Here is a 26,152-nt window from a genome sequence, read left to right as displayed (position 1 = left end):
TATGGAAGAAAAATCTTTTGATTTTGAGAGGGGATCACTTTTGCCTTTTACCTTGGTCCCCTATGATAAGAGAAGGTAGAGAGTGGGAATTTTTTTCTCCCTGCTACAACTGGCCATGTGTTCTTGCAGTAGAGGTACATACAGTAAGGAAGCAACAAAGTGAATTAGTAGAGGCAGCTGTGAGGAGTATGATCTTGAGAAGCAGTGAAGAGTGACAGAATTTGGCCATCAAAACAATTTGGTACTGGATAAGAAATAGAGTGGTTGACCCATGGAATAGACTAGGTATACAATATACATGAGTAAATGTCCACAGTAATTTGATTAACCCAAAGATCCCAGCTATAGAGGAAAGAACTCACTATTTGACAAAAATTGCTTGGAAAACTGGAAAGTAGTCAGCAGAAGCTAGGCCTAAACCAACATCTCACAGTTTTTACCAAGATTAGCTCAAAATGGGTATATGATTTTTTTTGTTGCTTTTTTTTTTAGGCAATTGGGGTTAAGTGGCTTGCCCAGGATCACACAGCTAGTAAGTGCCAAGTGTTTGGTCTGAGGCTGGATTTGACCTCAGGTGCTCCTGACTTTAGGGCTGGTGCTCTATTCACTGTGGCCCCTCGCTGCCCCAAAATGGGCATATGATTTAAACATTAAAGTGGAATATCATAAGCAAATTAGGGGAACACTGAAAAAAAAATTAGCTGTCAAATCTATGGCTAGGGAAAGAATTCATAACCAGACCAAAGATAGAGAGGATCTTGGGAGGCAAAATGGATACTTTTGACGACCATGAATTAAAAAGGTTTTGCACAGAGAAAACCAATGCAGCCAAAATTAGAAGAAAAATCAGGAAACTGGGGAAAAATTTTTACAGCAAGTTTCTCTGATAAAGGCCTCATTTCTCAAATATATAGGAAACTGAGGCAAATTTATAAAACTAAGAGCCATTTTCCAATTGATGGTCAAAGGATATGAACAGGCAGTTTTCAGAAGAAGAAATCAAAGCTATCAATAATCAAGTGAAAAAAGGCTCAAAATCACTAATAATTAGAGAAATGCCAATTAAAACAACTCTGAGATACCACTTTAGACTCATCACATTGGCTAATATGACAGAAAAGGAAAATTACACGCTAGAAGGGATGTGGAAAAATAGAAACACTAATGCACTGTTGGTGGAGCTGTGAACTGGTCCAACCGTTCTGGAGAATAATTTGGAACTATGCTTAAAGGGCAGCAGCTAGGTGGCTCAGCGGATAGTGTGCTGTAACTTAAGTAGGGAAGACTCATTTTCCTGAGTTCAAAACTGACCTCAGACACTTACTAGCTGTGTGACCCTGGGCAAGTCACTTAACCCTCTTTGCCTCAGTTTCTTCATCTGTAAGATGAGCTGGAGAAGGAAATGGCCAACCATTCCAGTATCTTAGCCAAGAAAACTTCAAATGAGGTCACAAGGAATCGGACATGACTGAAACAACTGAACAACAATAATATCTAAAGGGTTGTAGAACTTTGACCCAGAAATATAATGATCCAAGACAATTCCAAAGGACTCATGATGAAAAAGGATGTCCGTCTCCAGAGAGAAAACTGATGGACCCTGAGTGCAGAATGAAGCATATTTTTTTTCCTGTATTTATTTTTCTTGCTTTTTTTTTTTTACAACTTTGCTATTGTGGAAGTTTTTTTGCATGACTTCATATGTATAATGGGTATTGCATTTCTTGCCTTCTCAATGGAAGGGGAGGTAAAGAGAAGAAGAGAATTGGGAAATAAAAAATTTTAAATTTAAGCAAAAATAAAGAACTAGCAGACACACACACAGAATTAGGCCTAGCAGTTGGCAGTGGGGTATCATTCAGTGTGGAAAGGAACCAGCCCATTGAGCCAAGCCAAGTGACCTTTACAGCAAAGGTCATGTGCGCAGGGTAGCATAGATGGTCTTTGTACTTCATTTAACACATTAATTGCTGCCCATTTCTGTATCTTCCCCTTCTGTGATTCTATCTATTGAGGGAGAAATCAGTTGATTAAAGGTTTTCTGAATAATTCACTCCCCACCCCACATGTATTTTGCATGTACTTATGTTTATAGGTTGTTTCCTCTGAAACAACAGCTCCCAAGGGCTATGGTTTTATTTTTGTATTTTTATCCTCAGCACTTAGAAGTGTCTGGTACATAGTAGGTCCTCAATCGATACTTGTTAAGCACTTCCTATGGGCAAGGCACCGTGCTAGTTGCTGGGACCAGGGCAACTCTACTTTATTAATCCTCTAGCATAAGTGTAGTAATGATCTGAATATTTGTTGATTGCTCATTGACTGATTGGAGTCAAAATTTGCTGTTGTCGTTCAATCATGTCTGACTCATGGTGACCTCATTTGGGGTTTTCTTGGCAAAGATATTGGAGTGGATTGCCATTTCCTTCTCCAGCTCATTTTACAGATGAAGAAACTGAGGCAAACAGGGTTAAGTGACTTGCCCAGGGTCTCAGAGCTAGTAAGTGAATCTTCCTGATTCCAAGCTCAGTGCTCTATCTACTGCGCCACCTAGCTGCCCCACAGGTTACGGATGAAGACGATTTAAATAAGTTTAGCGATGAAGGCTGTTTCTGGAGGCAGGAACTTGGTATGATGCTAGTTTCCTGATGAAGTGACAACCTTATCCCAAAATTGTCTTAGCTCTCCAAGAAAGAATGAGAGCTTTACAAGTAACTGAGGAGATTAGGAGCTAGAATTCACAAGACACACCAGATCAAACAGTTTTAAAGATACTCAATTACTTCTCCAGCATAAAGGTTATACCATTCATTGGAGGGTAAGGGAGAGTGACATACTTTTTTCCACTATTACCCTTGAGATTCTTGACCCTTTGTTACTCTATGAAAATTTCATTATTATTTTTTCCAGGTCTATAAAATAATCCTTTTGTAGTTTGGATACTGAATAAGCAAATTAATTTGAGTGGTATTGTCATTTTTACTATATGAGCTTGGCCTACATATGAACACTAATATTTCTCCAATTAAATAGGTCTGTCTTCATTTTTGCAGTTCTTGGGTGAATATTGGTAAATACACTTCCAAATATTTTATAGCTTCTGATATTATTTTGAGTGGAATTTGTTTTTCTCTTTTCCTGTTAGTTTTTCTTTCTGTTACATATGAGTACTGATGATTTATATGAATTTATTTTATATCTTGAAATTTGCCAAGTTTATTATTTCAATTAATTTTTGGTTGACTCTTTATGGTTTTCTAAAGTAAATCATCATCTCATCTATAAAAAGCAGTAATCTTGTTTCCTCTTTGCCTCTCAATTTCTTTCTTGTCTTATTGCTATAGCTAGCATTTCTGGACCTTAGATTAAAAGGGCCAAGGTCTCCCACTGCATCTGGGGCCATCTCCAGTTGTTCTGATCTTTATCTTACCACTGGACTCAGGTGGCTCCAAAGGAGTGAAATGACTTTGAACAGCCCTGCCTCACTTAACTCCAATTCACCTTCCAAATGTCATAGTCTTCTTTGAGAATGAAGGACAAATCACAACAGCAATGAGGGAGGATCAAGCTCCTGTTACCTGGCCTAGCTTACAAAACTAATGGGGAAACTCATATTTATATTTATTGTAACACTTTTTTTGTGGTAGCAAAAACACTTGAAACAAAGTAGATGTCCATTAACCGAGAAATGGCCAAGCATGTTATTGTATATGAACATTAATAGAATATTAGAATAATATTAGAGTAATAGAATATTACTGAATCATGATGCTGGTCGCTTGATAAAATGAGAACTTTACTGATGAAAGTGAAGAATTCAGAGAAGCATGAGAAGACTTGGAGTCAATAGTCAAACACTTATTAAATGTCTACTATGTGCCAGATGCTGGGCACACAAATACAAAAAAGAATGACAGGACTTTACAATCTAATGAACTGAGGCAGAATAGAGTAAGCATGATCATACATAACAATGTTATTGGGAAGAATAAACAAAAAAAGAATAAATTAAATGCTGTATAATTATAATGAAATAAAAGCTTAGTCTTGGAAAAGAATTGAGAAAGTATAACTTCATTCTTTTTTTTTCCCCTCCACTCTTTGTAGGGGTGGTGGTGGGGACAATGGACATGAAAAATTGCATGTAATATCAGGCTTGTTTGATGTGCTTATTGGTTTTGCTTTCCCTCTTTATTTTAAACATTTATTGTTACAAGGTATGGTTCACTAGTATAATATGAATAAAAATGAAATTTTTTAAAAATGAAGGGAAAACAAGGGATGGGGACCAATTTATTGAAATTTGATCCCAATGCAACTTTGGTTCTTAAATCCATTGAACAACATTGATTAGGCAAATGATCACTCATCTAATGTCTGTAACACTATTAAAAAACTACCCGTGAAAAAATAAATATATATTTACTGTGCTGGTTGTTATTTAAAATTAAATATTAACAAATATTTATGCAGCATGGCCTAGTGGAAAGAGGGTTAGCTTTGGAATCAGGCAAACCAGAGTTAAAATCCTGCCTCTGACACATATTAACTGTGGATGGATCAGTTAACCTCCAAGCAGCATTGTAGGTAACTTACTAAGCCTCTAAGTGACAGAATTGCTGGTGGAGTGACTGGTAGAGCAGATTTCCACACCATGAGTTCCCAACAGTGATGAAATCACAGGTCCAACTCTTATTCTGCCTTCCCTCCCGCCAAGAAAAATCATTCCAGAAACCAAAGTGTAGACTTTGTCTTATAGACATTTGTATTCAAGAGGCCAGACTAGAAGGACCATAAGGAAGAACCTGCTGGCTCACACTCTGAGAATTAGTGCTATGAGGCACATGTGAAATTGATATGGGAGAAAGCCTAGAGGCTAAGATCTGTGACTTTGGACGTATTAAATAGATCTCATTTTGCCAATATTTAAAAGGTAGTGCCATCGGTGGGGGTAGGTGGCAGCTAGGTGGTGCAGTGGATAGATTTCTGGGCCTGGAGTCAGGAAGACTTATCTTCCTGAGTTCAAATCTGGCCTCAGACACTTCCTAGCTGTGTCACCCTGGGCAAGTCACTTAACCCTGTTTGCCTCAATTTCATCATCTGTCAAATGAACTGGAGAAGGAAACCACTCCAGTATCATCGCCCAGAAAACCCCAAATTGAGTCACCAAGAGTCAGACACGACTGAACAACAGCAAAAACCATGGGTGGAGTTGTAAAGGTAGAGAAAAGTCTAAACTAGAATGTGGGGGTAGTGTCCTTGGAGTTCTGTGTCTCTTTAGGGATTGATCGGTCAATATATTCTTCCAAGCCGTCCCTAGCCAAAGCTTCCCTAAATGGAGTAGAAACAGAGATTTCAAATCACAGTTTCAGATCTGAGAGAGAATACATGACTGAGAAGAGGGCGGCATGACTGAGTACTGACAATGCAGCCCTGAGCATGAACACAGGCTGTGTCAATGAGGAGGAATGCTGACTGGTCCAGGTGAGCAGGGTTGGGACATGAGAAAAGGTTGCTTGCTTCTGCGGGATGCCACAGCTTGGAAGCTGGTTAAACCTCAGAAGGAATCACATCCTTGGGTCAGGGCTGGCTGCCAATTAGGTTTCAGTTTGAGGCTCCAGCAACCGGTTTCCCTGGGAGAACAATAGCGGTAAGCACAGAGCAACCGATTCACTGGGCAAGCTGCCCATCTGCTGCAAACTCTTCTGTGTTATCAGGGGGTAGTCTCTTCCTGTCACCCTACATGATTCAGAGAGGTTTATTTATTTAAAATCCCAAGAAAACATTATGAGCCATGCATTAGGAGTAAATCTAGAACCAAAGAGACCTTAGAGGTCATTTTGTCCAAACCCTTTCATTTTCCAGATGAGAAAAAATGAATTCCAGAGAGGTGTGGTGACTTACTTGCCCAAGGGCATACAGGTGCTAGGACTGCCCTTCTTTGGGATCTTTACCTACTAAGGGGTTGGATGACCACTTGTTGGGTATGTAGTAGTGGGGTTTCCTTTCTTTTATTTATTTATTTTTATTATTTAAAAAAAATTTTTTGGGGGGGGTCCTTTCATATATAGATTGGACCAGATGGCTGCTGAGGTCTCTCCCAACTCTCAGATCCTATGATTCTGTGTCATAGTAGAGATTTGAACTCAGGTCCTATAACCTTCCTGTTCAGAGCTCTTTATATCATACCACACTGCCTTAATATTTGAGTTTGTCTAGAGTCAAAAGGCATATTCATAAGTGGCATGGGGCAGCAGGACTTTGTCCCAGGGTGCTAATGTTTTCGGGTGGAAAACCCTTCTACATTTCACTCTGTGAAGCTCTGGAGACCAGTGGTACAGCTACTCCCATCTGCTAGTCTCAGGGTGCCATCATTGTGAACCCTCCCTCAGGGCCCTATTCTCCCATTAATCCTTAAGGAGTTGAAGGAACTATAAGTGCATCCCTAGTAGGGAGGTCCTGCATTGTCATGACATGTTCCTCCTTTCAATTGCACATTTGGTTATTCACCTTCTGCCACATCCCCTTTCCCCTCCTCAAAGAATCTGTCTTAAGCACAGTTATGGTTAGTTATGACCACTTGCATGCAATCAGAAAGCTACTCCAAATTGTATGCTTCTGAGTGCCGCTGCGACACTGTAGGCAATTCAACTCTCTGCTGTGGGCCAGGTATTTTGGGTATTGGTCTCATGATCCCTCTGCTTGGGGGCTTAAAAATATCATGGAGTTAATTATAGCTAACATGAATATAGTCAGTTAGTCAATAAACATTTTTAAAGTGCCTACTGTGTGCCAGCCATTGTGCTAAACACTGGGGGAAAAACACTCCCAAAATAAGACATCCAAACTAGGCCCTGTTCTCAAAGAACTCATAGTCCAATGGCAGAGACAACATGCAAACAACTACATACAATCAAACTACATAGAGAATAAATTGGAGATAATTAATAGAGGGAAGGCACTATAATAAAGGGAAATTAGGAAAGGCTTTTTAGAGAAGATGGGATTATACCCTGGACTTTCAGGAAGCCAGTGAAGCCATGAAGCAGGGATGAGGAAGGAAAGAATCCAGGCATGAAGAACAGACAAGGAAAAGGCCTGGAGTCAGGAGATTCAGTGTCTTGTTGGAGGAAAGGTAAGAAGGCCAGTAGGGCAAGTTGGTGATGAATCAGATAGAGTGCTGGGCCTGGGATCAGGAAGACCTCAGACGACTAGCTCAGACAACTAGTGACCTTGGGCAAGCCACTTAACCCCGTTTGCCTCAATTTCCTCATCTGTAAAATTATCTGGAGAAGGAAATGGCAAACTACTCCAGGATCTTTGCCAAGAAAACTCCAGATAGGGTCATGAAGAGTTGAACACGACTGAACAACAACAACAAGGCCAGTATCATTGAATGGCAGAGTACTTGGGGGTGAGTAAGGTGTAAGAAGACTGGAAAGACAGGAAGGGACCAGGTTATGAATAGCTTTGAACCCCAAATAAGGGATTTTATAGTTGCGCCTGGACATAATAGAGAGTCACTGGAATTTATTAAGGGGTTGGTCAGACCTGCTTGGTAGGAAGGTTACCTTGACAGCTGAGTGGAGAATGGACTAGAGTTGGGAGAGACGTAAGGTAGGTAGAGCAATCAGAAGAGCAGTGGGTAGAGCACTGGCCCTGGAGTCAGGAAGACCTGAGTTTAAATCCGGCCTCAGGCATATAACACTCACTAGTGTTGCCTTATAAAAAAAAAAGATTATTGTAATAATTCAGGCATGAGATGATGAAAGTCTGGGGTTTGTTCTTTCTTTCAGAAACAATTGGTGTTAAGTGACTTGCCCAGGGTCACACAGCTAGTAAGTAGCCTGAAGCCAGATTTGAACTCAGGAAGATGAGTCTTTCTGACTCTAGCCACTTTGCCACCTAGCTGCCCCCTTGAGTCATACCAACCCCCCCCAACTGGAGTTTGTGCCCATGTTAGAGGAGAGAAGGGGGTGAATACAAGACATGTTATAGAGCTAAAATCAGCAGGACTTGGTAATAGATTGAATATAGTGGGTTAACAGAGAATGAAATGTTGATAACACTGAGATTGTGAGCCTAATTACTGGGAGGATGGTGGTGCTCTCAATAGCAACAGAGAAGTTAGAAAGATGGGAGAATTTGGCGGGGGGGAAGGATAACGAGTTCAATTTTGGATGTGTCGAGCTGAAAATGTCTATGGGACAACCAACTTGAGATGTCTAATAGGCAGTTGGAGATGAAGTATTGGAGGTCAGCAAAGAAGTGAGGGCTAGATAAGTTAATTTGAGAATCATCAGAATATCATCAGGATAATTGAATCCATGGGAACCAATGAGATCACAAAGTGAAATAGTATAGAGGAAGAAGAGAAGGACAGATTTCTGTGGGACACCCATGTTTATTCGACATTACTTGAATGAAGATCCAGCAAAAGATACTGAAGAGTGGTCAAAGAGGTAGGAGGCAAACCAGGAGAGAACAGTGTCATGAAAACCTAGAGAGAAGAGAACAGTAAAGAGAAGAAGCTGATCAACAGTATCAAAGGCTGGAGAAAGGTCTAGAAGGATGAGGATTGAGAAAAGACCATTACATTTGACAATTAAGAGATCACTGGTAGCTTTGTAGAAAGCAGTTTTAGTTGAATAATGAGATTAAAGCCAAATTGCAGAAAGCTAAAAAGAGAATGAGAAGAAAGGAAGTAGAGGCATCTATCATAGATGGTCTTCTGGAGGAGTTTAGCCAAAAAAGGAAGGAGAGATATAGGATGATTGATGCCTAGTGGGGGTGGATGAATTAAATGAGGGTGTTTTGTTTTGTTTTGTTTTTAGGATGGAAGAGACAAGAGCATGTTTCTTGGTAATAGGGAAGCAGCCAGTGTATAGAGAAGATAAATGACAGAGTGGGATGATAGAGGAGGCAATCTGCTTGAGAAAACAGGATGGAAAGGCTACTTCTTCTTGTGATGCCAGGGTGAAGGCAGAGAGAATGGAAGAAGGAATCTGGAAGATGTAAGATGAGGAGAAGGGGAGAAGAAGGAGCTGTTGGTGAATGAACTTAATATTTTCAGTGGAATATGAGGCAAGATTCTCATCTCAGAGGGTGGGGAGTGGGAGAGTCATGGAAAGTTTGAGGAGGGATGAAAAGGTTTGGAAAAGCTACTGCAGTAAGTTGGATGGTGAGTCAATGAGGGAGGTGTAAAAGGATTTCTCTGCTATAGGAAGGGCCCAGTTTAGTTTATGCAACATAAATTTGTTCATGGATCCAGTTAGCACAGTTTTGTGATTTTCTACATTTTCATTTGCAAGCACATGAATAGGAGCAATGCACGATCGGAGTAATTCGAAACTGAGGTTTAACAGAGCAAGACTGATCATAGGATAAGAGGGTAAGGGATATGGTACTTCAATGTTACAAACCACTTTAAGTGTTATCACATTTGATTAACCTGAGGTTCCAATGGATTTGAAAAGCTCAGGTTCTGGTCTAATATTTTCCAGACCAGTTAGGGGATAGACACAGCTTTCTCAATTAGATATTTAGAGTCCCTTACCATGAAGAAGGTAATAGCATCTCTATAAGCCTCTAAGTTCAACATGGCAAGGAAGGGCAAATAACCTTTTCTCTGGTATTTCAAGGATCTATATTCTATATTTTGAAATATATCTATATTTCATTGGTGGATATGCTCCCTCTATTTAAGCAGATTCCCAACCCCTCTTTAACTTATTAAATGGTTTTTGAGAGTTCTGTGTTCGAAAAAGTCTTCACTCTATAGCCAATTTGATGAGGATCATCTCTGAATTTAGCAAGGGAAGTCCATAGACAACAGACACACAGTTCATCACCTGTAATTTAATTGATGTAGGGAATTCCCAGTGTGGACATTCCCTCTAATTGGGCTTATTGCTGATGAGTAAATTCTATGTAACTTATGGTCAGTCTTTCGATAAGTATTTTCCCATAATGTCACAGAGACTCTACTAAGCACTGGGGAAAGGAAAAAAAAATCCTTAATCTCAAGGAGCTCACAGTCTAACGGGAGAGGCAACATGAAAATAACTGCCTTAGAGAGTTGCTTGGCAGCACTAGTAGGTTAAATGATATCAGATAGTATGTGTCAGAGGCAGAATTTGAACCCAGATATTTCTGACTCCAAGCCTAACCTTCTACCTTGTCTGCTATGCCACATCACTTGGCTTATGTATAATCAATTAATTCAGCTCCTGATATATGCAGACATCCATTCATTCTGGTCAGGTTAGTTAGCTCAACTAGGGAAATATACTGGTAGGGAATATGGAATAGTCTACTAGTTGGTATGGAGGTCCTGTACCTATCCTAGTGTGGACTCTACCAGAATTAATTATGAAAGTGCTGCTGTCATACCAACTTGCATCAGTGGTGTTATGACTTATAGATGGTTGGGTATATGTAGGGCCTGCCCAGATCTTAATCACTTATATTTAGACATAATAGCTCTAAATGTATCTTTAGACCCTGCCCAAGTCTCTTGGTGCCTTAGGTTTCTTATTTTATTTGATCTCATAGCACTTTGCCCCCTTCTACTTTTATTGTACTTACTTTCCTGGTGCTGGTACAACCTGTGGAGATTGCAACCCCTTCATATCTTCTCATCTTGTGCAATTTTTGTTGGTAAGGCAAATCTTCCACAAAGGAGAATACCAGGTTAGGGCTCTAGTTATTAGATATTTTATGGCTACATGGATGGCCAGGCCACCTCCTTTTCAGGTCATACACATCTTTGATGATGCAGTTCATGACTCTCACATAAAAGCCATTGTTGGTAATATGATATAGTTTAATTTATGACACAGGTCTTTATGTTGCCTTTTGAGTTATCTATAATTTTTGATATTTATGAAATTATTGTATTCATTTATTTGTACATAATGTGTTTTTTAAAAAATGGTAATGAACTTCAAAGCACTTGACATAACTTCATTTGAGTCTTGCAACAAGCTTAAGGTTGCAACAAGGTTAAGGTTCTAAAGTGAGGCCCAGGGAAATAAAGTACCTCACCTTCCCTAAATGTCTGAAGGATGTCAAACCCAGCTCTCTCCTGATTCCAAGTCCAGTGAGCTTTCTATACCATGCTTCCAAGATGGGATTTAGCAGCTTAGAACAGTTTGAATTTACTAAGCAGGTTTCCCCATATAATATAATTATAGAATTGGAATGGATCTCATAATAACAGACCATCAGGTCCAAATCTTTGTTTTACCAATTAGGATACTGAGACCCTGAGAGGGTAGGTGAACCAGTTGGTAAATCAAGGAAATTGTGGTCACACTCCCAGACCGCGTGCTTTCCATTACAGTCTATTTCCAAATATTAATTAGCATTTGTGAACTTGCTTTATCTCCCCTCCTAAACTCTAAGTTCCTTGAGGAAAGGGCCTGTTTATTTTTGTCGTTACCACAGAGCACAAAAGTGGTGCTTAAAATTAGAATGTGGAACGAAGGGACAAAAGGCTAAGCAGACCCCAGACTGGAAGTCTAAAGAGAAGCAGCAGTACACAAAGCGAAATTCTTTCCCGCGCAGGCGCATAGGGTATGCGAATGCTTCCGTTGCATTCGTTCCTTTGGTGTCCGACCTTGCTTCCGGCCGCTCAGTGCGCAGGCGCAGAACTCGAACCAAGATGGCTGCCCCCGTGGACCTGGAGTTAAAGAAGGTAAAAGAGGGTCTTGAGAGGGAAGAATAGTCCCTAGGGAGTCCGAGGAATCCGTGAGCGAGGAAGTCGAGAAAGACACCTGCCATGACGAAGGGAAGGGGGCTCCTGGGAGCCCGTGTAAGGGCCGGACCTTCTCCGAGCTCTCTGGGGCTGTGGGCCCCCGGGGGTCGGCTCGGGCCCATCGGGCTTCTCTTTCTTGGCCTATACACCTAGTGTTCGGGCTCCAGTCCACTCGTGGAGCCGCTGTGGCTTGGACGGTGGGAGAGGGAACTCAATTTTCCAGAATAGAAAGAGGCAGGAAGCTGTTTTCTGTCAAAGTTGGGGAGATTCCAAGACTGTTGGTGTTTGAACCACGCCCCCCCCCCCCCCACCCCGGCCCTCTGTAAGAGACCTGCAGAGTCACCCTTGTTTTCAAAGACCTGGCTCCTCATTTGAAAAACAAAAAATCAAAATACTAATTAGATCTTAAAGGAAGCTTAGAACTTATCTAGTTAGGAGAAACATTGTAATTGGGATCAGGATAGATTTCAGTATAAACGCTGTTTTGCTACACTGTGACTTTGGGCAAATCATGTTCTTGAGCTCCTGTTTCTTATTCTATAAAATGAGGGAGCTACCTTCCTCTTGGTACCGAGAGGACTAGCAGAGGACCGCGAGTTGGCTGTCCTCTTGGGAGAGGGAGGAAGAATGTTGAATGCATGTCAGTTGAGGTCACTATCCGTTGTTTTCACTTTTTTTTTTTTTGGTCACGAAGGAGGGAGGGGTTAACGGGAGGGGCTGTTATCCAGAAACAATGTATTGTTAAAACAAAAGCATCGATAAAACTTAGTAAAAATAACATTAAATAAAATTAAGGAGTTAGATGATCTTCAAGGTTTCTTTCAGCTCAGAGAGGTAGTACAGTGTAGTTATAAGAACTCTGGACTTGAAGTTAGAATGCCTGAGTTTGTATCCTGGACTCAGGGATTCCTTAGAATTCTGGCTCTCGTACTTACTAGCAGTGTGACTGTGGTCCAATCAGTTCACCTTTGTGCTCCTTAGTTTTCTCATTTGTAAAAAGGGGATAGTAATACTTATTCCGCCCACCTCACAGAGTTGTCCTGAAAAGAGCATTTTGTAAATCTCAAAGCACTATGTAAATAGGAGTTATTATTAAATCCTGTGAGTATCTTTGTTTTTACCAGTGGAGCTCTTTCCTCAAACTTTTGCAAGCCCCTCTGATTTTTGTAGGAAGTGTGGACTATCTGATGTTCTTATAATACTTTCTATCTCAGACTTTCAAGGGTTTTATTTGTTTTTAAAGGCCACCTTTAGTGTTGCTTACTTGGGGGAAAAAAATCTAATGAAGTTTTCCCCATGAAGTGAATTGAGAAGATTGAGAATTTCTGTCTAGATCATAGCTTCTTGGCATGTACATTTTCCAAAATAATTTTAGGTCTTTAGAGTACTTCAGGAGGACTATGATAGTCCATAGAACCCAATTATAGAATCAGAGAGCCAGAACAGATCTTAAAAGATCATTTTATTTCGAATAAAATCTGTTCTTTTTTTTAAGGGATAGAAAGGGCCTTATAAATCATCTACTCAGCCTTTATTTCTTAGAAAAAACTTAGGCCCAGAGAGCTTAAATGATTTGGCCAGGGTTTCACTAATAAGTAGGAAAGCCAAGACTGGGACCTAATTTCCTGATTCTAGTTCTCTGTTACACTATACTCTGATGATATATTTAGCCTTGCTGTTTGCAAGACCACATGGTCATATGTTTCTTCTCTTAGAAAAAATAATTGCTAAAATAGGTTTGTACTCTTAAATTTACTATGAATTTATGGTTTAAGGGAAAGAGAAGGCAAGTAGAGGTTACAATGACCAATATACCTCACTTGCTTTCTGAGACGTTGGATTTGTGTGTGTGTGTGTGTGTGTGTGTGTGTGTGTTAAAAAATAGGAAAAAATGCAATAGAAATTTTTTATCCTGAATGCAAGTTAAAATTGGCTCAAAGTTATTTTAACCAAGAGCTTTAACAATAATTTGTTTTTAGGGAAAGGCAGTTATGTGTTTTGGTTTTAAAGTAGGCTAAAGATTTTATTTTTAAACTTTCCCCCAGTCATTTATTAGTTGGAGACAAATGTGGAAAATGTCAGGAATTAAATAATCTGAAACAGTTATGAGTGAGGGAAAACAGGGTGAGAGTGAAAGTTGAGCTATGGTTTTGCTATGCCTTAGTAATCACAAATGCTATTATTAAGGCATAAATTTGACAGCATGTGAAAATCATTCCAGGCACTTCAGCAAGAGTATTCATGGATGGTGTTTATCCCTAGAGTTGGGTATGCGTAAACAGTAGTAGAATTTTGCTTGGTATCTGTGTAGGGGAATTAAGATATAATTCTATAACTGAATTTTCTTGTTTTTTTGTTCTGTTATAGTAGTCATATTCTGAACCATTATATTACATGTTTGTTTCACATTTTTGCATTTTCTCTCATTTTCTTCCTTGAGCTCCTATATTACTTATTGTCTAACCCATTCATTTGGCATTTATGTACTACTTTGTTTTGTTGTCTTTTTAATGTGTGCTGTCTCCCCAACTAGACTATAACTTGCTTGAATTCAAGGATTGGTTCTAAAACTCTTCCCCCTTATGTAGTACTTTATACCTTTCTAATTTACTTATCATGTATAGTATGTATTATTATTTTCTGAGTGCCTTCTTTTAGACTGTAAACTTCATGAGGACAAGGTTTATCCAAATTATACCTATGTTAACCCCATGGCTTATCTCAACTTTGTTGCTCGTTTCTTTCCCAGTGCTTAGAAGAATGCTCTGCATTCCCCATAGGTACTTTATAAATGTTTGTTGAATTTGTGTTTTCAGTATTGAGAACAGTTCCTTGCACATAGGTACTCAATAAATATTGATTGATAACTTTTATTCTATATTTATTGGTAAGTAATAAGGCCTTGACTGTGTCGACAATTTAAAGCTAAACTTGCATGTTTTAAATTGTTGTATTTTGGATTTTATTTATTAGCTTGCTCTCGTGTTTTATTTACTAAATCAATGACTTGGATTTTTTTTTTTTGGTCAGGCTTTCACAGAACTACAAGCTAAAGTTATTGATACTCAGCAGAAGGTGAAGCTTGCAGATATACAGATCGAACAGCTAAATAGAACGAAAAAGCATGCACATCTTACAGATACAGAAATTATGACTTTGGTAGATGAGACTCACATGTATGAAGGTGTAGGGAGAATGTAAGTAAAGTGTCTTTATTAAGGGGGTGATTCTTGGAATGGTTTGTGGCTGAATTCTGTAAAAATTGTTTTATTGATGCTTTGAGAGTGTTTTTTTTTTAAAGTATCAGTGTCATTTTCCAGGATAAACTCCTTTTCCCCAGCTCCAGTGAGCACTTCCTCTTGTAGTAAAGAACAGTTGAGTAAAGCAAACTAATGGTGACCATATCCAGCAATATATTCTTCCTTCTCTACTCAGCCAGCCACCTTTCTGCTTTTAAGATGGGCCAAAAAAGTCTCAGCAGTAGCAAAAATCAAATGAACATATAACTGACATGAAAGAAAGTCTAGTAATTGTCAGTGTCAAGCATTATTCAGACATGAAGGATAGCAACTTATACAGGAGAAATCCCATAGGAAATCAATTCCTTTAGTGCCGCTTTTACTTTGTGACCAATCATGTAAATTCATTTCTGTTTGTGTTATGAACCAAGTCTACTTTATCTTCCCTTGGTAGGAAAGAAGGTATAAAAACATGATTGCAAAAATCTAAATCCGTTATAATTCATTTAGCATGTCTGTTTGTGTTATTGTTTGGTTTTTGTATTAAAATTTTATCTATTGTATGAAGGGGTCGTTGCTTGAGGTATGGCAGTACTTTATACAGAAATTTTTATTGCTTAGAATTGGACCTCTATATCACAATATCTTGTTTATGATTGATTTATAATTAAGCTTAACATATGTATCATAAAAACTACCTGTAAAATGGCATTATGAAAACAAATCTAGGTTCATTAGTTCCTCTGTTCTCCTTGAAAAGAAACTAACAATTTGATTAATTCTCATTTTACTAATATATATTGTACAACAAAGTAATTTGCAGCTTTTTAAAGCTTAACATTTTCTGGTTAAGCGTGTTTTGAGAGGAAGTAAATCCCTATTTGAGTTAGTTGTTGAGACATAGTAGAACTGGGAAGATGACAAAATTAAAACCCTTGACTATGTGGCTGAGCAGCACCGACTGCATACTTGGCATTCACTGCATGATAATTTTATCCATAAGTCTTAAAATGACAGCACTAACTTCTCTAAGGCCAGTGCCTGTTGATGTGCTGCTTTTGAGTTCCGCATCCTTGTCCTTTGTTTGAAGCATCTAAGGAATTTCCAAAATAGAAAATTGGGATTAATGTCTCTTACCACTTCTTTAACCCCTGGAGAGTTCTTGTTTTTCATTTGAGTATTTTAACTTAATTTCTTCTATCAAGTATCTAGGAAGATGCCAAATACTTCCATTAAGGTAATTTGACATAAATAACTTAAGGGCAGGGATAGATAATTAGTTCATGAAAGACAAGTGTTCTGTCTAGAATATTTGTTTTAAGTAAATACTGTTTCTTTTTTAGAAAAATCTCCTTTTCAAACATTTGATATGGTGATATTCTTCTGTGGATTAAAACTTAACTTTTAATTTTGGCTTTAATGTTTCCTATATCATATTGGCAGTATCAGTTTGACCCTGTATTGTAGGGGCATGTAAGGTGAACAGTTTGTTGTTTAGCTAGAATGAGAATGCATTATGAGGGACAGAAGATTTGTGAGTATCAGTCTAGTCACGAGGACATTCCCTTTTTTGATGCTAAGCCTGAACTATCTATTTATGAATTTGTATTCTTGGGTGCAGTATCTTTGTGATTCAGTTTTTTTTTTTAATTTCCAGTCATTATCCTAGTTAGTTTGTCTCTTTTGGGGGATGGAGGATATATTAACATCAGTTTTTTTATGTGTTAATTAGGTTTTGGGGTTTAAGATTTGTTCTAGCATTTTGAGGATGGATTTGATTACTTCCTTGTTTTAATTCCCAGATTATTTGTACCTTTTTTTTAATCCTTTGGAAAAAAAGCAGTAGCTTAAAGAGGGTAAAATACTCATGCATTATAATATATTGTAGTGACCCAGACCAGAAGAAAAAAAAATACATCTGATGTGAAGTGTTAGAAACAATAAAAATGAAAGAAAATCACTTCAGCAAAGGAATTTATAAAACTACTAATAGGCTAAGTGTCCTTCAATTCTTATGTGGAGAAAATTTGATAGTAATACTTAACACCTATACAATGGCTATTTTTGGTTTAGTACAAGTAAAATCAAGCTTCATGATAAAAGATGACAAATTACTATATACTGTAAGTTGTGAGTATTCATTGCTGAAAGCTATATTCCTACCCCGTGGCATATTGCCAACACATTTTCATTCTCTTACTTCATATTCTTTGGAGAGGCTTGTTATGTAGCCTGATACTACTACCACCAATTTCTAGTTTTGCTACTTAAGCTGTTTGTGAGCTGACCTCACTGTGCTACTTTGAGAACCATGATGAAAGTTACAACTGTGGAATGATCTGTCTGAATATTTGGAGGTATTTGCCTTTGTGTTCAGCATGCATGTAGACAGAGTGGTCCTTGCATCTTCTGTGATTGAAAAGAAAAAAAATTATAATGGTGCATGTAATTTTCCCTCTTTACCTTATTTGAAGTAGCTAAACTTAGTGAGAGGAGTATTTTTTCTGTTTTTGTAAGAATTGTATTTGAAAGTGCATGTAAGAAATGCCATTTTAAAAGTGATAAGGCATTTGAAAATATCATGGTTAGGAAAAATAGGGCTGTGGATATTTTTCTAAGTAAAGATATGACCCTGTTTTGATGCCTTATCAAATTTTTCTGTTACTGTTTCTCAGTGGTTATTTTGGTTGAGCACTGCATGAATAATTTTCTTCCTTTCCAAAGAGAAATTAGATGTTTTTATGGGTGGAACATGAGTAGATTAGCCTTTAAGAAGAATGGTTACTGCCCTTTTAAAGTTGAACAGAACTGTAAATAACTGGACTATTTTAAACTTAATTTAGAGGTGTGCCACAATTCTGGGTTGGTTTTTTTTTTTTTGGTTTTGTTTTTGTTTTTGTTTTTACATTTAAGGACCTAAGAATGAACAATGGTATAAATCTACCAGCTAGTTAAGTGTCTAGCAATGCAGAAACTGCTGTTTGGAACTGTGCTTCTATTTCTATTTGGTTAAGTAATTTAATAGTCTGTAACTATTGAAGGATCCAAAAGAGTAAAGCTTAATGTAAACATAATACAGGTGTAAAATGAAACAGGACAGGTGTATTGTTGACACAACTCAGTTTCTTTTGGGGGAAAAATTTAAATAATTTTACCATTTTTATAGCTGTTTAGGGATAGATTTAGAAATCTGAACTCATAGCATCTTGAACTTTTTATATACAGTAACATAGCACATTGGTTTTATCATGGATTGCTTGACTTGTCATATGAGTAACAGTATTATGAAGATCCAAGATAAAATATTTGTGGTTTCTCTGAATTTAATTATGTTAAATTGTAAAGACATAGTGACAGTATCTTGCATTTTACAATTATATTTTAGAATAAAGTTGGTTCTCTTATTTTGTTTTAGGTAATTTTAATCTTTTTAAAAATCTGTGCTATAGTTTGCTGCTGAATGATTGGGAGCTAAAAATGGGGAAAAAATGTCAATATAGAGGCATACTAATTTATTAATGTCATCTGACTTTCTGAGTCATGTTTAAAGATTATGATGCAATAATATTATAGTGGTTGCAATGTAATAATGTTATGAACAGGTTTGTTCTGCATGTTCTTTTAAGTTTTGAATCCTAGCCTCATTGATACAATGCACGGTATACATTTTTTTTTAAAACACAGAACCATAGGCCAAATTACTTTGTAAGTTAGGAAGAACAGAGTTCCTGATTCTTGTCTTAATATGAGAATATTCTCCCCCTCCCCCATGGTGGTTTTTTTTTAACTGACCAATTTTAAAGTTTTTGTTCTCATTCCTCAGGGGATTCTGTTTAAAGGAAAAAACCTTTCCTGTTATGCAGGGAACAATTGCTTCAGTTCTGTTGACACCAAATACGCATATAACCTCAAATGAATCAACTTCTAAAAGCTTTAGTCTTCCATAGATGTCATATTCATAGGCAGTGAGTCTTTTGAATAATGTATCCTTTCTTTCCTTAACTTACTGGTAATTTAAAAACTTGATGTTTAAAATTGATACTCAATTAAAAAACAAAGTTGCTTCCTAGAATGACATCACTTTTTTTCAAGATTGAGGACTTTAGGAAACACTTTTGTAGCAATTATATAACTTTCTTTGCAGATGAGTGTTTTCCGTGATCCTTTCTCTATTTTTCTTGCAATCCCTAGGACTCCAGGGTTCTCATTGGAAGTCAGGAAAGTGAGTTTTAAGATGTTGCTTATCAGAAATCCATTATGTTGTAAAGTTTCCAGTTTGATTTCTTGAAAGTAACAATATCTAAAAGTCAAATTTTTTATTTAATGTATTTAGAGGAGGTATTTGTTTATTTGAGGCTCAGGGTTGCTTAAAAATATGTGAGGTATTGATGCAAATTAGTTGTGTTGATGACTTACCTTCTACATTTGCATTATAGCAAAATTCATACCATTTTTCTAAAGTGACATTAAAGAATTAAATGATTTATGAAATTTCCTTAAAAGTAATTATTAAGTGGAAGAAAACCAAAGTAATTCTGTGAATGTCTGTGAGCATAAGAGTGGAGGAGAAATGAAAAGCCTTATGTTTTGGGGTGCTAGGTGGCTTAGTAGATAGAGCATCAGCCCTGGAGTCAGGAGGACCTGAATTCAAATCTAGCCTCGGACACTTACTAGCTGTGTAACTCTGGGCAAGTCACTTAACCCTGATTGCCTCCTCTTCTAACCTCCTCCCTTCTCCAAAAAGAAAAGTCTTATGTTTGCTGTATTGATAAATAAGAAGAAAGGTGGAAACTTTCTAATTTTGTTACTTTGATAAGGAGGAATTGTGTGCCATGATAAGCTGAACTCTTAACAGAATTTCTGGTAGGAGAAAAACAGAGTAACTAAGCTATAGTCAGAGTTTTCTGATTTTAGCCATCACTTATCTCATAGTGGCAAATTTAGGAGCAGTGTGCTATTTAATCTGTTTGAGATGAGAAGACTCATGCTTCAGTCAAGAAACATAATCTACTTAATGAAACATCCAAAAAGAGTTGACAAGAAAATTGGTGACCTAGATGTTAACAGTAAGACTATAAATGAACAGAAACTGTAGTAATGAATTACTAAAACCCCTTTCTCAGTTTTTTTGCTTATATTGGGACTTGGCTATGAGTTTTATCCTAGTGTAGTAATTAGCATTGTAAATTGTTGCATGTATAATTAGTATTTGTGCTTTTGTAAAGAATGTATGCTCGTGTTATTTTTAGAATATAAGTTCAAATGGACATGTCAGGTAAAATGTTCGCCTCATGCTGTGTCCAGGAACACCTGTTGCCAGCTTCTTGTCTAAGGAAGATCAATTACTTTGGGAATGATATCAGCTTGTTTAGAGGACATGTTCCATTGGCCTTTAAAGAAAACCCAAAATGAACATATACACCATACAAAGGAAAAGTTTGCATAGCAGCATAAATTCAGTATTAAAAAGCATATTCATTTAAATAAGTTTTTATTGATGTCTTCTGTTTTTTACATCATCATAGTTTTCTCCAGTGTCCTCCTCCTCCTCCCAGAGAGGCATCATATAACAAATAGTGTTTTTAAAAAGTGTATTTAAGTAAGAACGTGATTATGCTAAGCCCTGCTTTTTATATTGTTTGGCCTAGTATTAAAAAAATTAGGACCACAGTATGTATCCTGTATGTGTGCATTTCAGACATTCATTGTAATGCTACAATATATTTATACTTTCTCTCTGACTTTCTCCTTTTGTCTTAGGAACCTGTTCTGTATTTGGCCCCTGCTGCTCATGGGAAGCTTATCTTTTGGTAGCATTCAGCTCGATTTTGGTATCTCCTTTAGCACCTCACATAGTATCTGGCAGAAGAAGGGATGGAGAATGTAATATTCAGTTTTTAGACCATCTGTCAACATTAACTCTTGGTAGTCTTAAATATACTATTTTTATCCCTTGAACAAATTGGCATAGTGCTTACTAGAGGGATTAGATTATGTCACTATTGACATTTTTGCTGTAAATGAAATCAGAAGACATATGTAAGGGAAATTGAACTTAAATGGAAAGATGGCTCCACAGTTTTTTTCTTGGAAAGGCAAATAAAATAGTTACGAGTTGATTTCATTGTACCTCTAAGACAGCAAGAAACTTTATTTCATGGGACACCTGGTTATCTTGCATTGGGGTGTTTGCTATGAGATTAAGAAAAAGAACACCATGATGATGATTGCTATTTATGCACCAGCATCTTTTGGAGACCTTTGATGTCCTCTAAACCAAGTCAGTATGTACATTGATACCCTGGGCCTTAGTGAAAGTGGGCACAGTGAAAATTACTTTGGAAAATTTGGTTTAGGTTTAAGAAATTAAAGAGGTCGCAGCATTGTAGACTACTTAAAAGCCTCATGCGTGGATATAATGAATCTCTTTAAAAAGAAAGTCAGAGGTCACTGGACATAGCATTACAAAAAAATGAAATTGACTGTATCTTCAAGTGGAAAAGCACTGGTTATTGATAGAAAAGTCATTTTAGAATCAGCTGTCTTTATAGTCAGACCCACTCGCTCTTTTTTTAGTTGCATATTTTCTCTTTTGAACTTTGAACTTCAGTTGTTCTTAAGAATAATTTTAGCTTAATTGTTATTGTTAGCACTAGAGTGTAGATGTTGTCTTATTAGAGATATTTACAAAACTAAAACAATGACTTGTAGAGATGGAGGCTTAAGCATGACTGCTTATCACTATAATTCTTTCTATGTTGGATAAGTTAAGACTTGATTGTTTTTTTGAACATGAATGCTATTCTGTAATGATCCTACAAGTAACTTTGGAAGTATGAAAAGTATTTGAACACAATTTCTTTTTTTTTTTAAATTTAATATTTTCTTTTTTCCCAATTACACGTAAAAAGTTTTTAACATTCTTTTTTTCAAATTTTGAATTCCAAATTCTATCCCTCCCTCCGTTTCCCTTCTCATTGAGAAAGCAAGCAATTTGACATAGGTTATACATGTTAGTCATGCAAAACACATTTCCACGAACACATATTTTCTAAGGAAGATAGTTTATAAAATGGCTGAAAGTTTATGTTGGGGTCAAGGATAGCCCAGTTGGGAGCCTGAGGTAGTTCTCTTGTTGCTGCAAATAACTTTTGTTTTGTCATAGAAAAGACTTAAAGATGTTTTTTTTTCTGGTTAGCAGTCAGAAGCACTTAGTTTGGTATTCATTTGGGTTCTCCACTGTGCCTTTTTAAGGTGCTTTTTATTTTCCCACATGGGTATATTTATTGCGCATCAGATTTGGGAAAAGTTAGAGAACATTATTGAAATCTTTATGCTGAATTATAGGCTTTACAGCATCTTTCAATTTCAATAACAAAGCTGGGCTATGATACTTCCTGAGCAAGTTCGATTACTTCAAAAAGTTGACCAAAGGTCTAAGGCATGATAGGTTGCTTCATCAGTTTCCTTCACTGATCCATTTGCTATTGTCAGCGGAATGAAGTAATATTGTATAGTAAGCAAATTTTTATTCAACCTCCTTTCATATATTCAGACCTTACAGTGCAACTAAAGTTAATATCAGAATATCCTTTCAGACATCTACTAACTGCGCATTATCAAAAGTCAGGAGGACCTTTGCATTTGTAGAATTCTGAGATTTTGATAGTCATTTAGCAGTTTCTGTACACTATAAAAACATAGGCAAAAGAAGACATGCATCTGCTCGTAGACTGCTTTGCAAATAGTGAAGATAAGCCTTAAAAAGAGTGTTTTTAGGTGCTATTGCACACCTGGCAGATCTTGTACTTGGCCATGGATTTTTATTGAATAATATAGAACTGAAAACTGTTCGTTAATTATGCTTAGACAGGATGATGTCCATAGAAGTACTGCTGTCAAAGGAATAATGAAATCAGTAAAAAGTCTAGAACCAACGTGCATCAAACTCTGGCCCAGACTAAAAGTCTATGAACCAGTGGTAGTCTTCTTAAAGAATTATGTTACGTGGCTCTGGTGTAGATGTTGCATCTGGATTTTTAAGCAGTTCCATGAGCACATTTTGTGAGCCCTGCTGAATAGCAAGTGGTAGGACAAGGTCAGCACTGATTTCCTGGTTTGCATCCAGTCAGCCTGCCAGCACTGCAGAGATACTCATTATAATACAACATCTCTGGGTAGCTAGGATAGATGACAGCAGGCTACTCAAGCAGATGTTATGCAATGAACTAACATGTAGTAATCACAAGCAGAGAAGATTAAAAAAAACTTTTAAGGATTCACTGAAGCAGTTATGCAATAAGTTTAACTGTGGATGACTAAAACATCACAGTAGAAGACAGCTGTGTAGCTACGAGGAGTAGAATTTCTCTTTTGAGTAAATACTTTAGATCTGAGAGACAGAGTAGCAAACAGGCCTGGAATTACTGGGTGGAGGAGATAAAAGTCAAATGACTTAGTCTCATAGTGGATTTTAGGCAGTTACACACAGATTGTAATCACTTAGTAAATAGCATCATTTTAGAAAATGAAGTATACTTTGCATTCATTTAATAAAGACTTGAAAAATGGTGTGGCGTATTGTCTAGAGAGCTGGCCCTAGGAAGATCCAGATTCAGATTCTGCCTGTGACACATATTGGCTGTGTGATTTTAGACAAGTCACTTAACCTATCAGCACTCCAGGCAACTGTCTAGGACTATAAGTTACTGATCTGCATTGTTAGAGAAAGTTCTTTACTATTTACTCCCTACACCAGTGAAATCACAAGTCCTGTCAAAGGTAAAGATAAATGGCCACCTTTTTTTCCATGTTATCAAAGACTGTCAATTGGAATTTCCTGGGAAGTCTGGAAAACACCTGCATGTCTTCTTGTATTCACTGACTGTTCTTGAAGGAAAGTGGATGAAGTTTGGAAAAAAGATCTAGGGCTTTCGTAGGTCAGTCCATTTTGAGGCATAGAGTGCTTTGTTACCATGTGAAGGTTGAGAACTTTTTACTTAACAAAAAGGGATGTGGTTTGTATAAATTATTAGGTGCTGTCTATGTGTGAGCTGCTGTAATTCACAGAATCTATCCATCTATCTGTCTATCATAATATGTCTATGGTATCAAAAAAGGAGAAGCCTGATCATTTCTTAATTCATAGTGAATTTTGAGCCATAATAATCCAGCTGGAGCAATTTTGAGCATTTTTAGTATCGTCATTCATAACTTCTTCCTGTAATGAATTTAGTTTTTGTGAGTCTGAAATTACTCTGCCTGATCACATGTTGATGGGTTAGGACTAATGACTTGTTGCACACAAATAGTAGAAAAGAGGAATAAAGTTCTTATTTTTAAAAAAAGCACTTTTTTCAATATTACTTTTACATTTATGGAGTTAAAATGACTATGTTTTTAAGGGGGGAAATGTGCTGTGGGAGCTATAATTGTAATTGACTAAGTTCTTTTGGGAAGAGCAGCTGGACTAGATTAGGGGTATACAGAGGATCTCCATTCTGAAGATGATGTAATTTTGAGGGCATTGAAGAATTTATTGTCGAGATACCTGGAAGAGGGAAAGATACTGACTGTAATATAAAGATACTAAGTATAAAGTTTAATGTATATAATGATACTGAATGTAATATGAAGACGATGAAAGAAAAAGACACATATGGTATTGCTTCTGGGGAAAAAAGCATTTAAGAAGATACTAGTAACTACTAACCTATGTATATACAGTCTCTGTATTATGAGAAAAATTGAAAGACATATCGAAGGTGTCCTTGGTGAAAACATGAGATGAGACAGGAAGGCTTTTGTAAATGATATTCTAAAGCAGATTACCTCTTTAAAGTCACATTTTTGACTAAAAGATGCAAATAGTTGAAGACTTCAGCCTTAAAGATTCTCCCCCAACAAAGTGTTTCCCTTGCATATGTTTCGATCATCAAGGATTCCTTGATAGATGAAAACTTGAAAAGAACTTTGTTTGATATTCTGATTGTTTACATTAAGTGAAATAAAAAATAGAAGTACATGTTCACCAATTATGTTTGTCACTATCATGGAAGCTATTTAGTGCATTGTTACAGTGGAAGAGAGCTCGATTCCCTGTAGAGGAACTGTTTACAACAGACATTGTGTTGTTTGTATCAAGCCCTGAATCATTGCGTAGCCTCTTAAATAAAATCTATAATCACTCAAAAGTATTCAGACCACTTATCCACACAGGAAAAACTGAGGGGGTGGTGAATTAATATTGGTCAGGCTATGATACACATTTGGATGGAAAGCCCATAGATTATGCTTTGAACAGACAAACACTGCAGTTTATAACTAATTGGACTCAGAATTGACTAGGAGGAAGAGAGCAAGCATTAGGGAAACCACACAGTGCTTTTAATATGCTTCTCCCTGAAACAGAAACCCATCTTTTTAATACCTATTCTTCCTATGAAAGATGTTATGTGATTACAAATCATGGAATAATACCACAATCTCTGAAGAAACAAAATGGTGACCTCATAAGTGACAATAGAAGGATGCATTGTGAGCACAGATTGGCATCAGTGACATACTGTTTCCAGAAAGTGGCAAAAGAGATAATGAAGTGATATGTAACTGAAAGAGATTAGCTATTTTTGTAGTGAGATGCCCTAGAATAGCATTATAGGATGACAAATGGACAGTTTATGTTCTACTCTGATACCCACATAATGTCAAGAAATGCAGAAGAAGACCTCTTACATATATTCCTGTAGAGGATTTAGAGGAGAACATAGATAAGAATTGCATAGGCTGAGAAGGCAAGAATGGGTTGTGATCTCTGCTGTTTGATAGAGTAGCCATATTAGTAAGATCACAGATCCTCTGAAATGTTGAAGTATATCTGGCATTACAGTGCTTTCTGACAGCATATAAACCTAAATTTCTCTCAGTCCTCAGTTCTCTTTGCTGCTTTCAGTTTGATTATTAAGCTCGATATCATCTAGCTGTTGTGATAGAATTTTTCTCTCCTGTTGTTTTGTGAGTCAGTACCCATTGAGACAAGCTTTTGGGAGTCTGTTTAATATGTTTGTTTCTAGCTTTGGTGGATTCTACCTAGCCTTTGAGGATGATACAGAAGAGCACAGGCACCTGAAAGGCATGCAGATGTGGAAAGTGTGTT

The 26,152-nt window shown here is 37.2% G+C and overlaps 1 protein-coding gene across 4 annotated transcripts in view; it reads left to right on the top strand.

Annotated features, from left to right (window-relative positions):
- Positions 1 to 11,594: 11,594 nt before the first annotated feature.
- Positions 11,595 to 26,152, top strand: part of PFDN1 (prefoldin subunit 1) — a 64,645-nt gene continuing 50,087 nt past the window's right edge. For all 4 annotated transcript variants that reach the window (XM_021005205.2, XM_021005206.2, XM_078150476.1 and 1 more), the window contains exons 1-2: positions 11,595 to 11,698; positions 14,789 to 14,955. In XM_021005205.2, coding sequence (XP_020860864.1) covers positions 11,666 to 11,698; positions 14,789 to 14,955 — 200 coding nt within the window. In that variant the 5' untranslated portion in view covers positions 11,595 to 11,665. The remainder of the gene's footprint in view (positions 11,699 to 14,788; positions 14,956 to 26,152) is intronic.

This window comes from Phascolarctos cinereus, unplaced genomic scaffold, assembly GCF_003287225.1.
Source record: "Phascolarctos cinereus isolate Bilbo 61053 unplaced genomic scaffold, phaCin_HiC Scaffold_2;HRSCAF=192, whole genome shotgun sequence".
Taxonomy (NCBI): Eukaryota; Metazoa; Chordata; class Mammalia; order Diprotodontia; family Phascolarctidae; genus Phascolarctos; species Phascolarctos cinereus.
The sequence above is the reverse complement of the archived record's forward strand: the minus strand, read 5'-3'. Positions and strand labels throughout refer to the sequence as shown.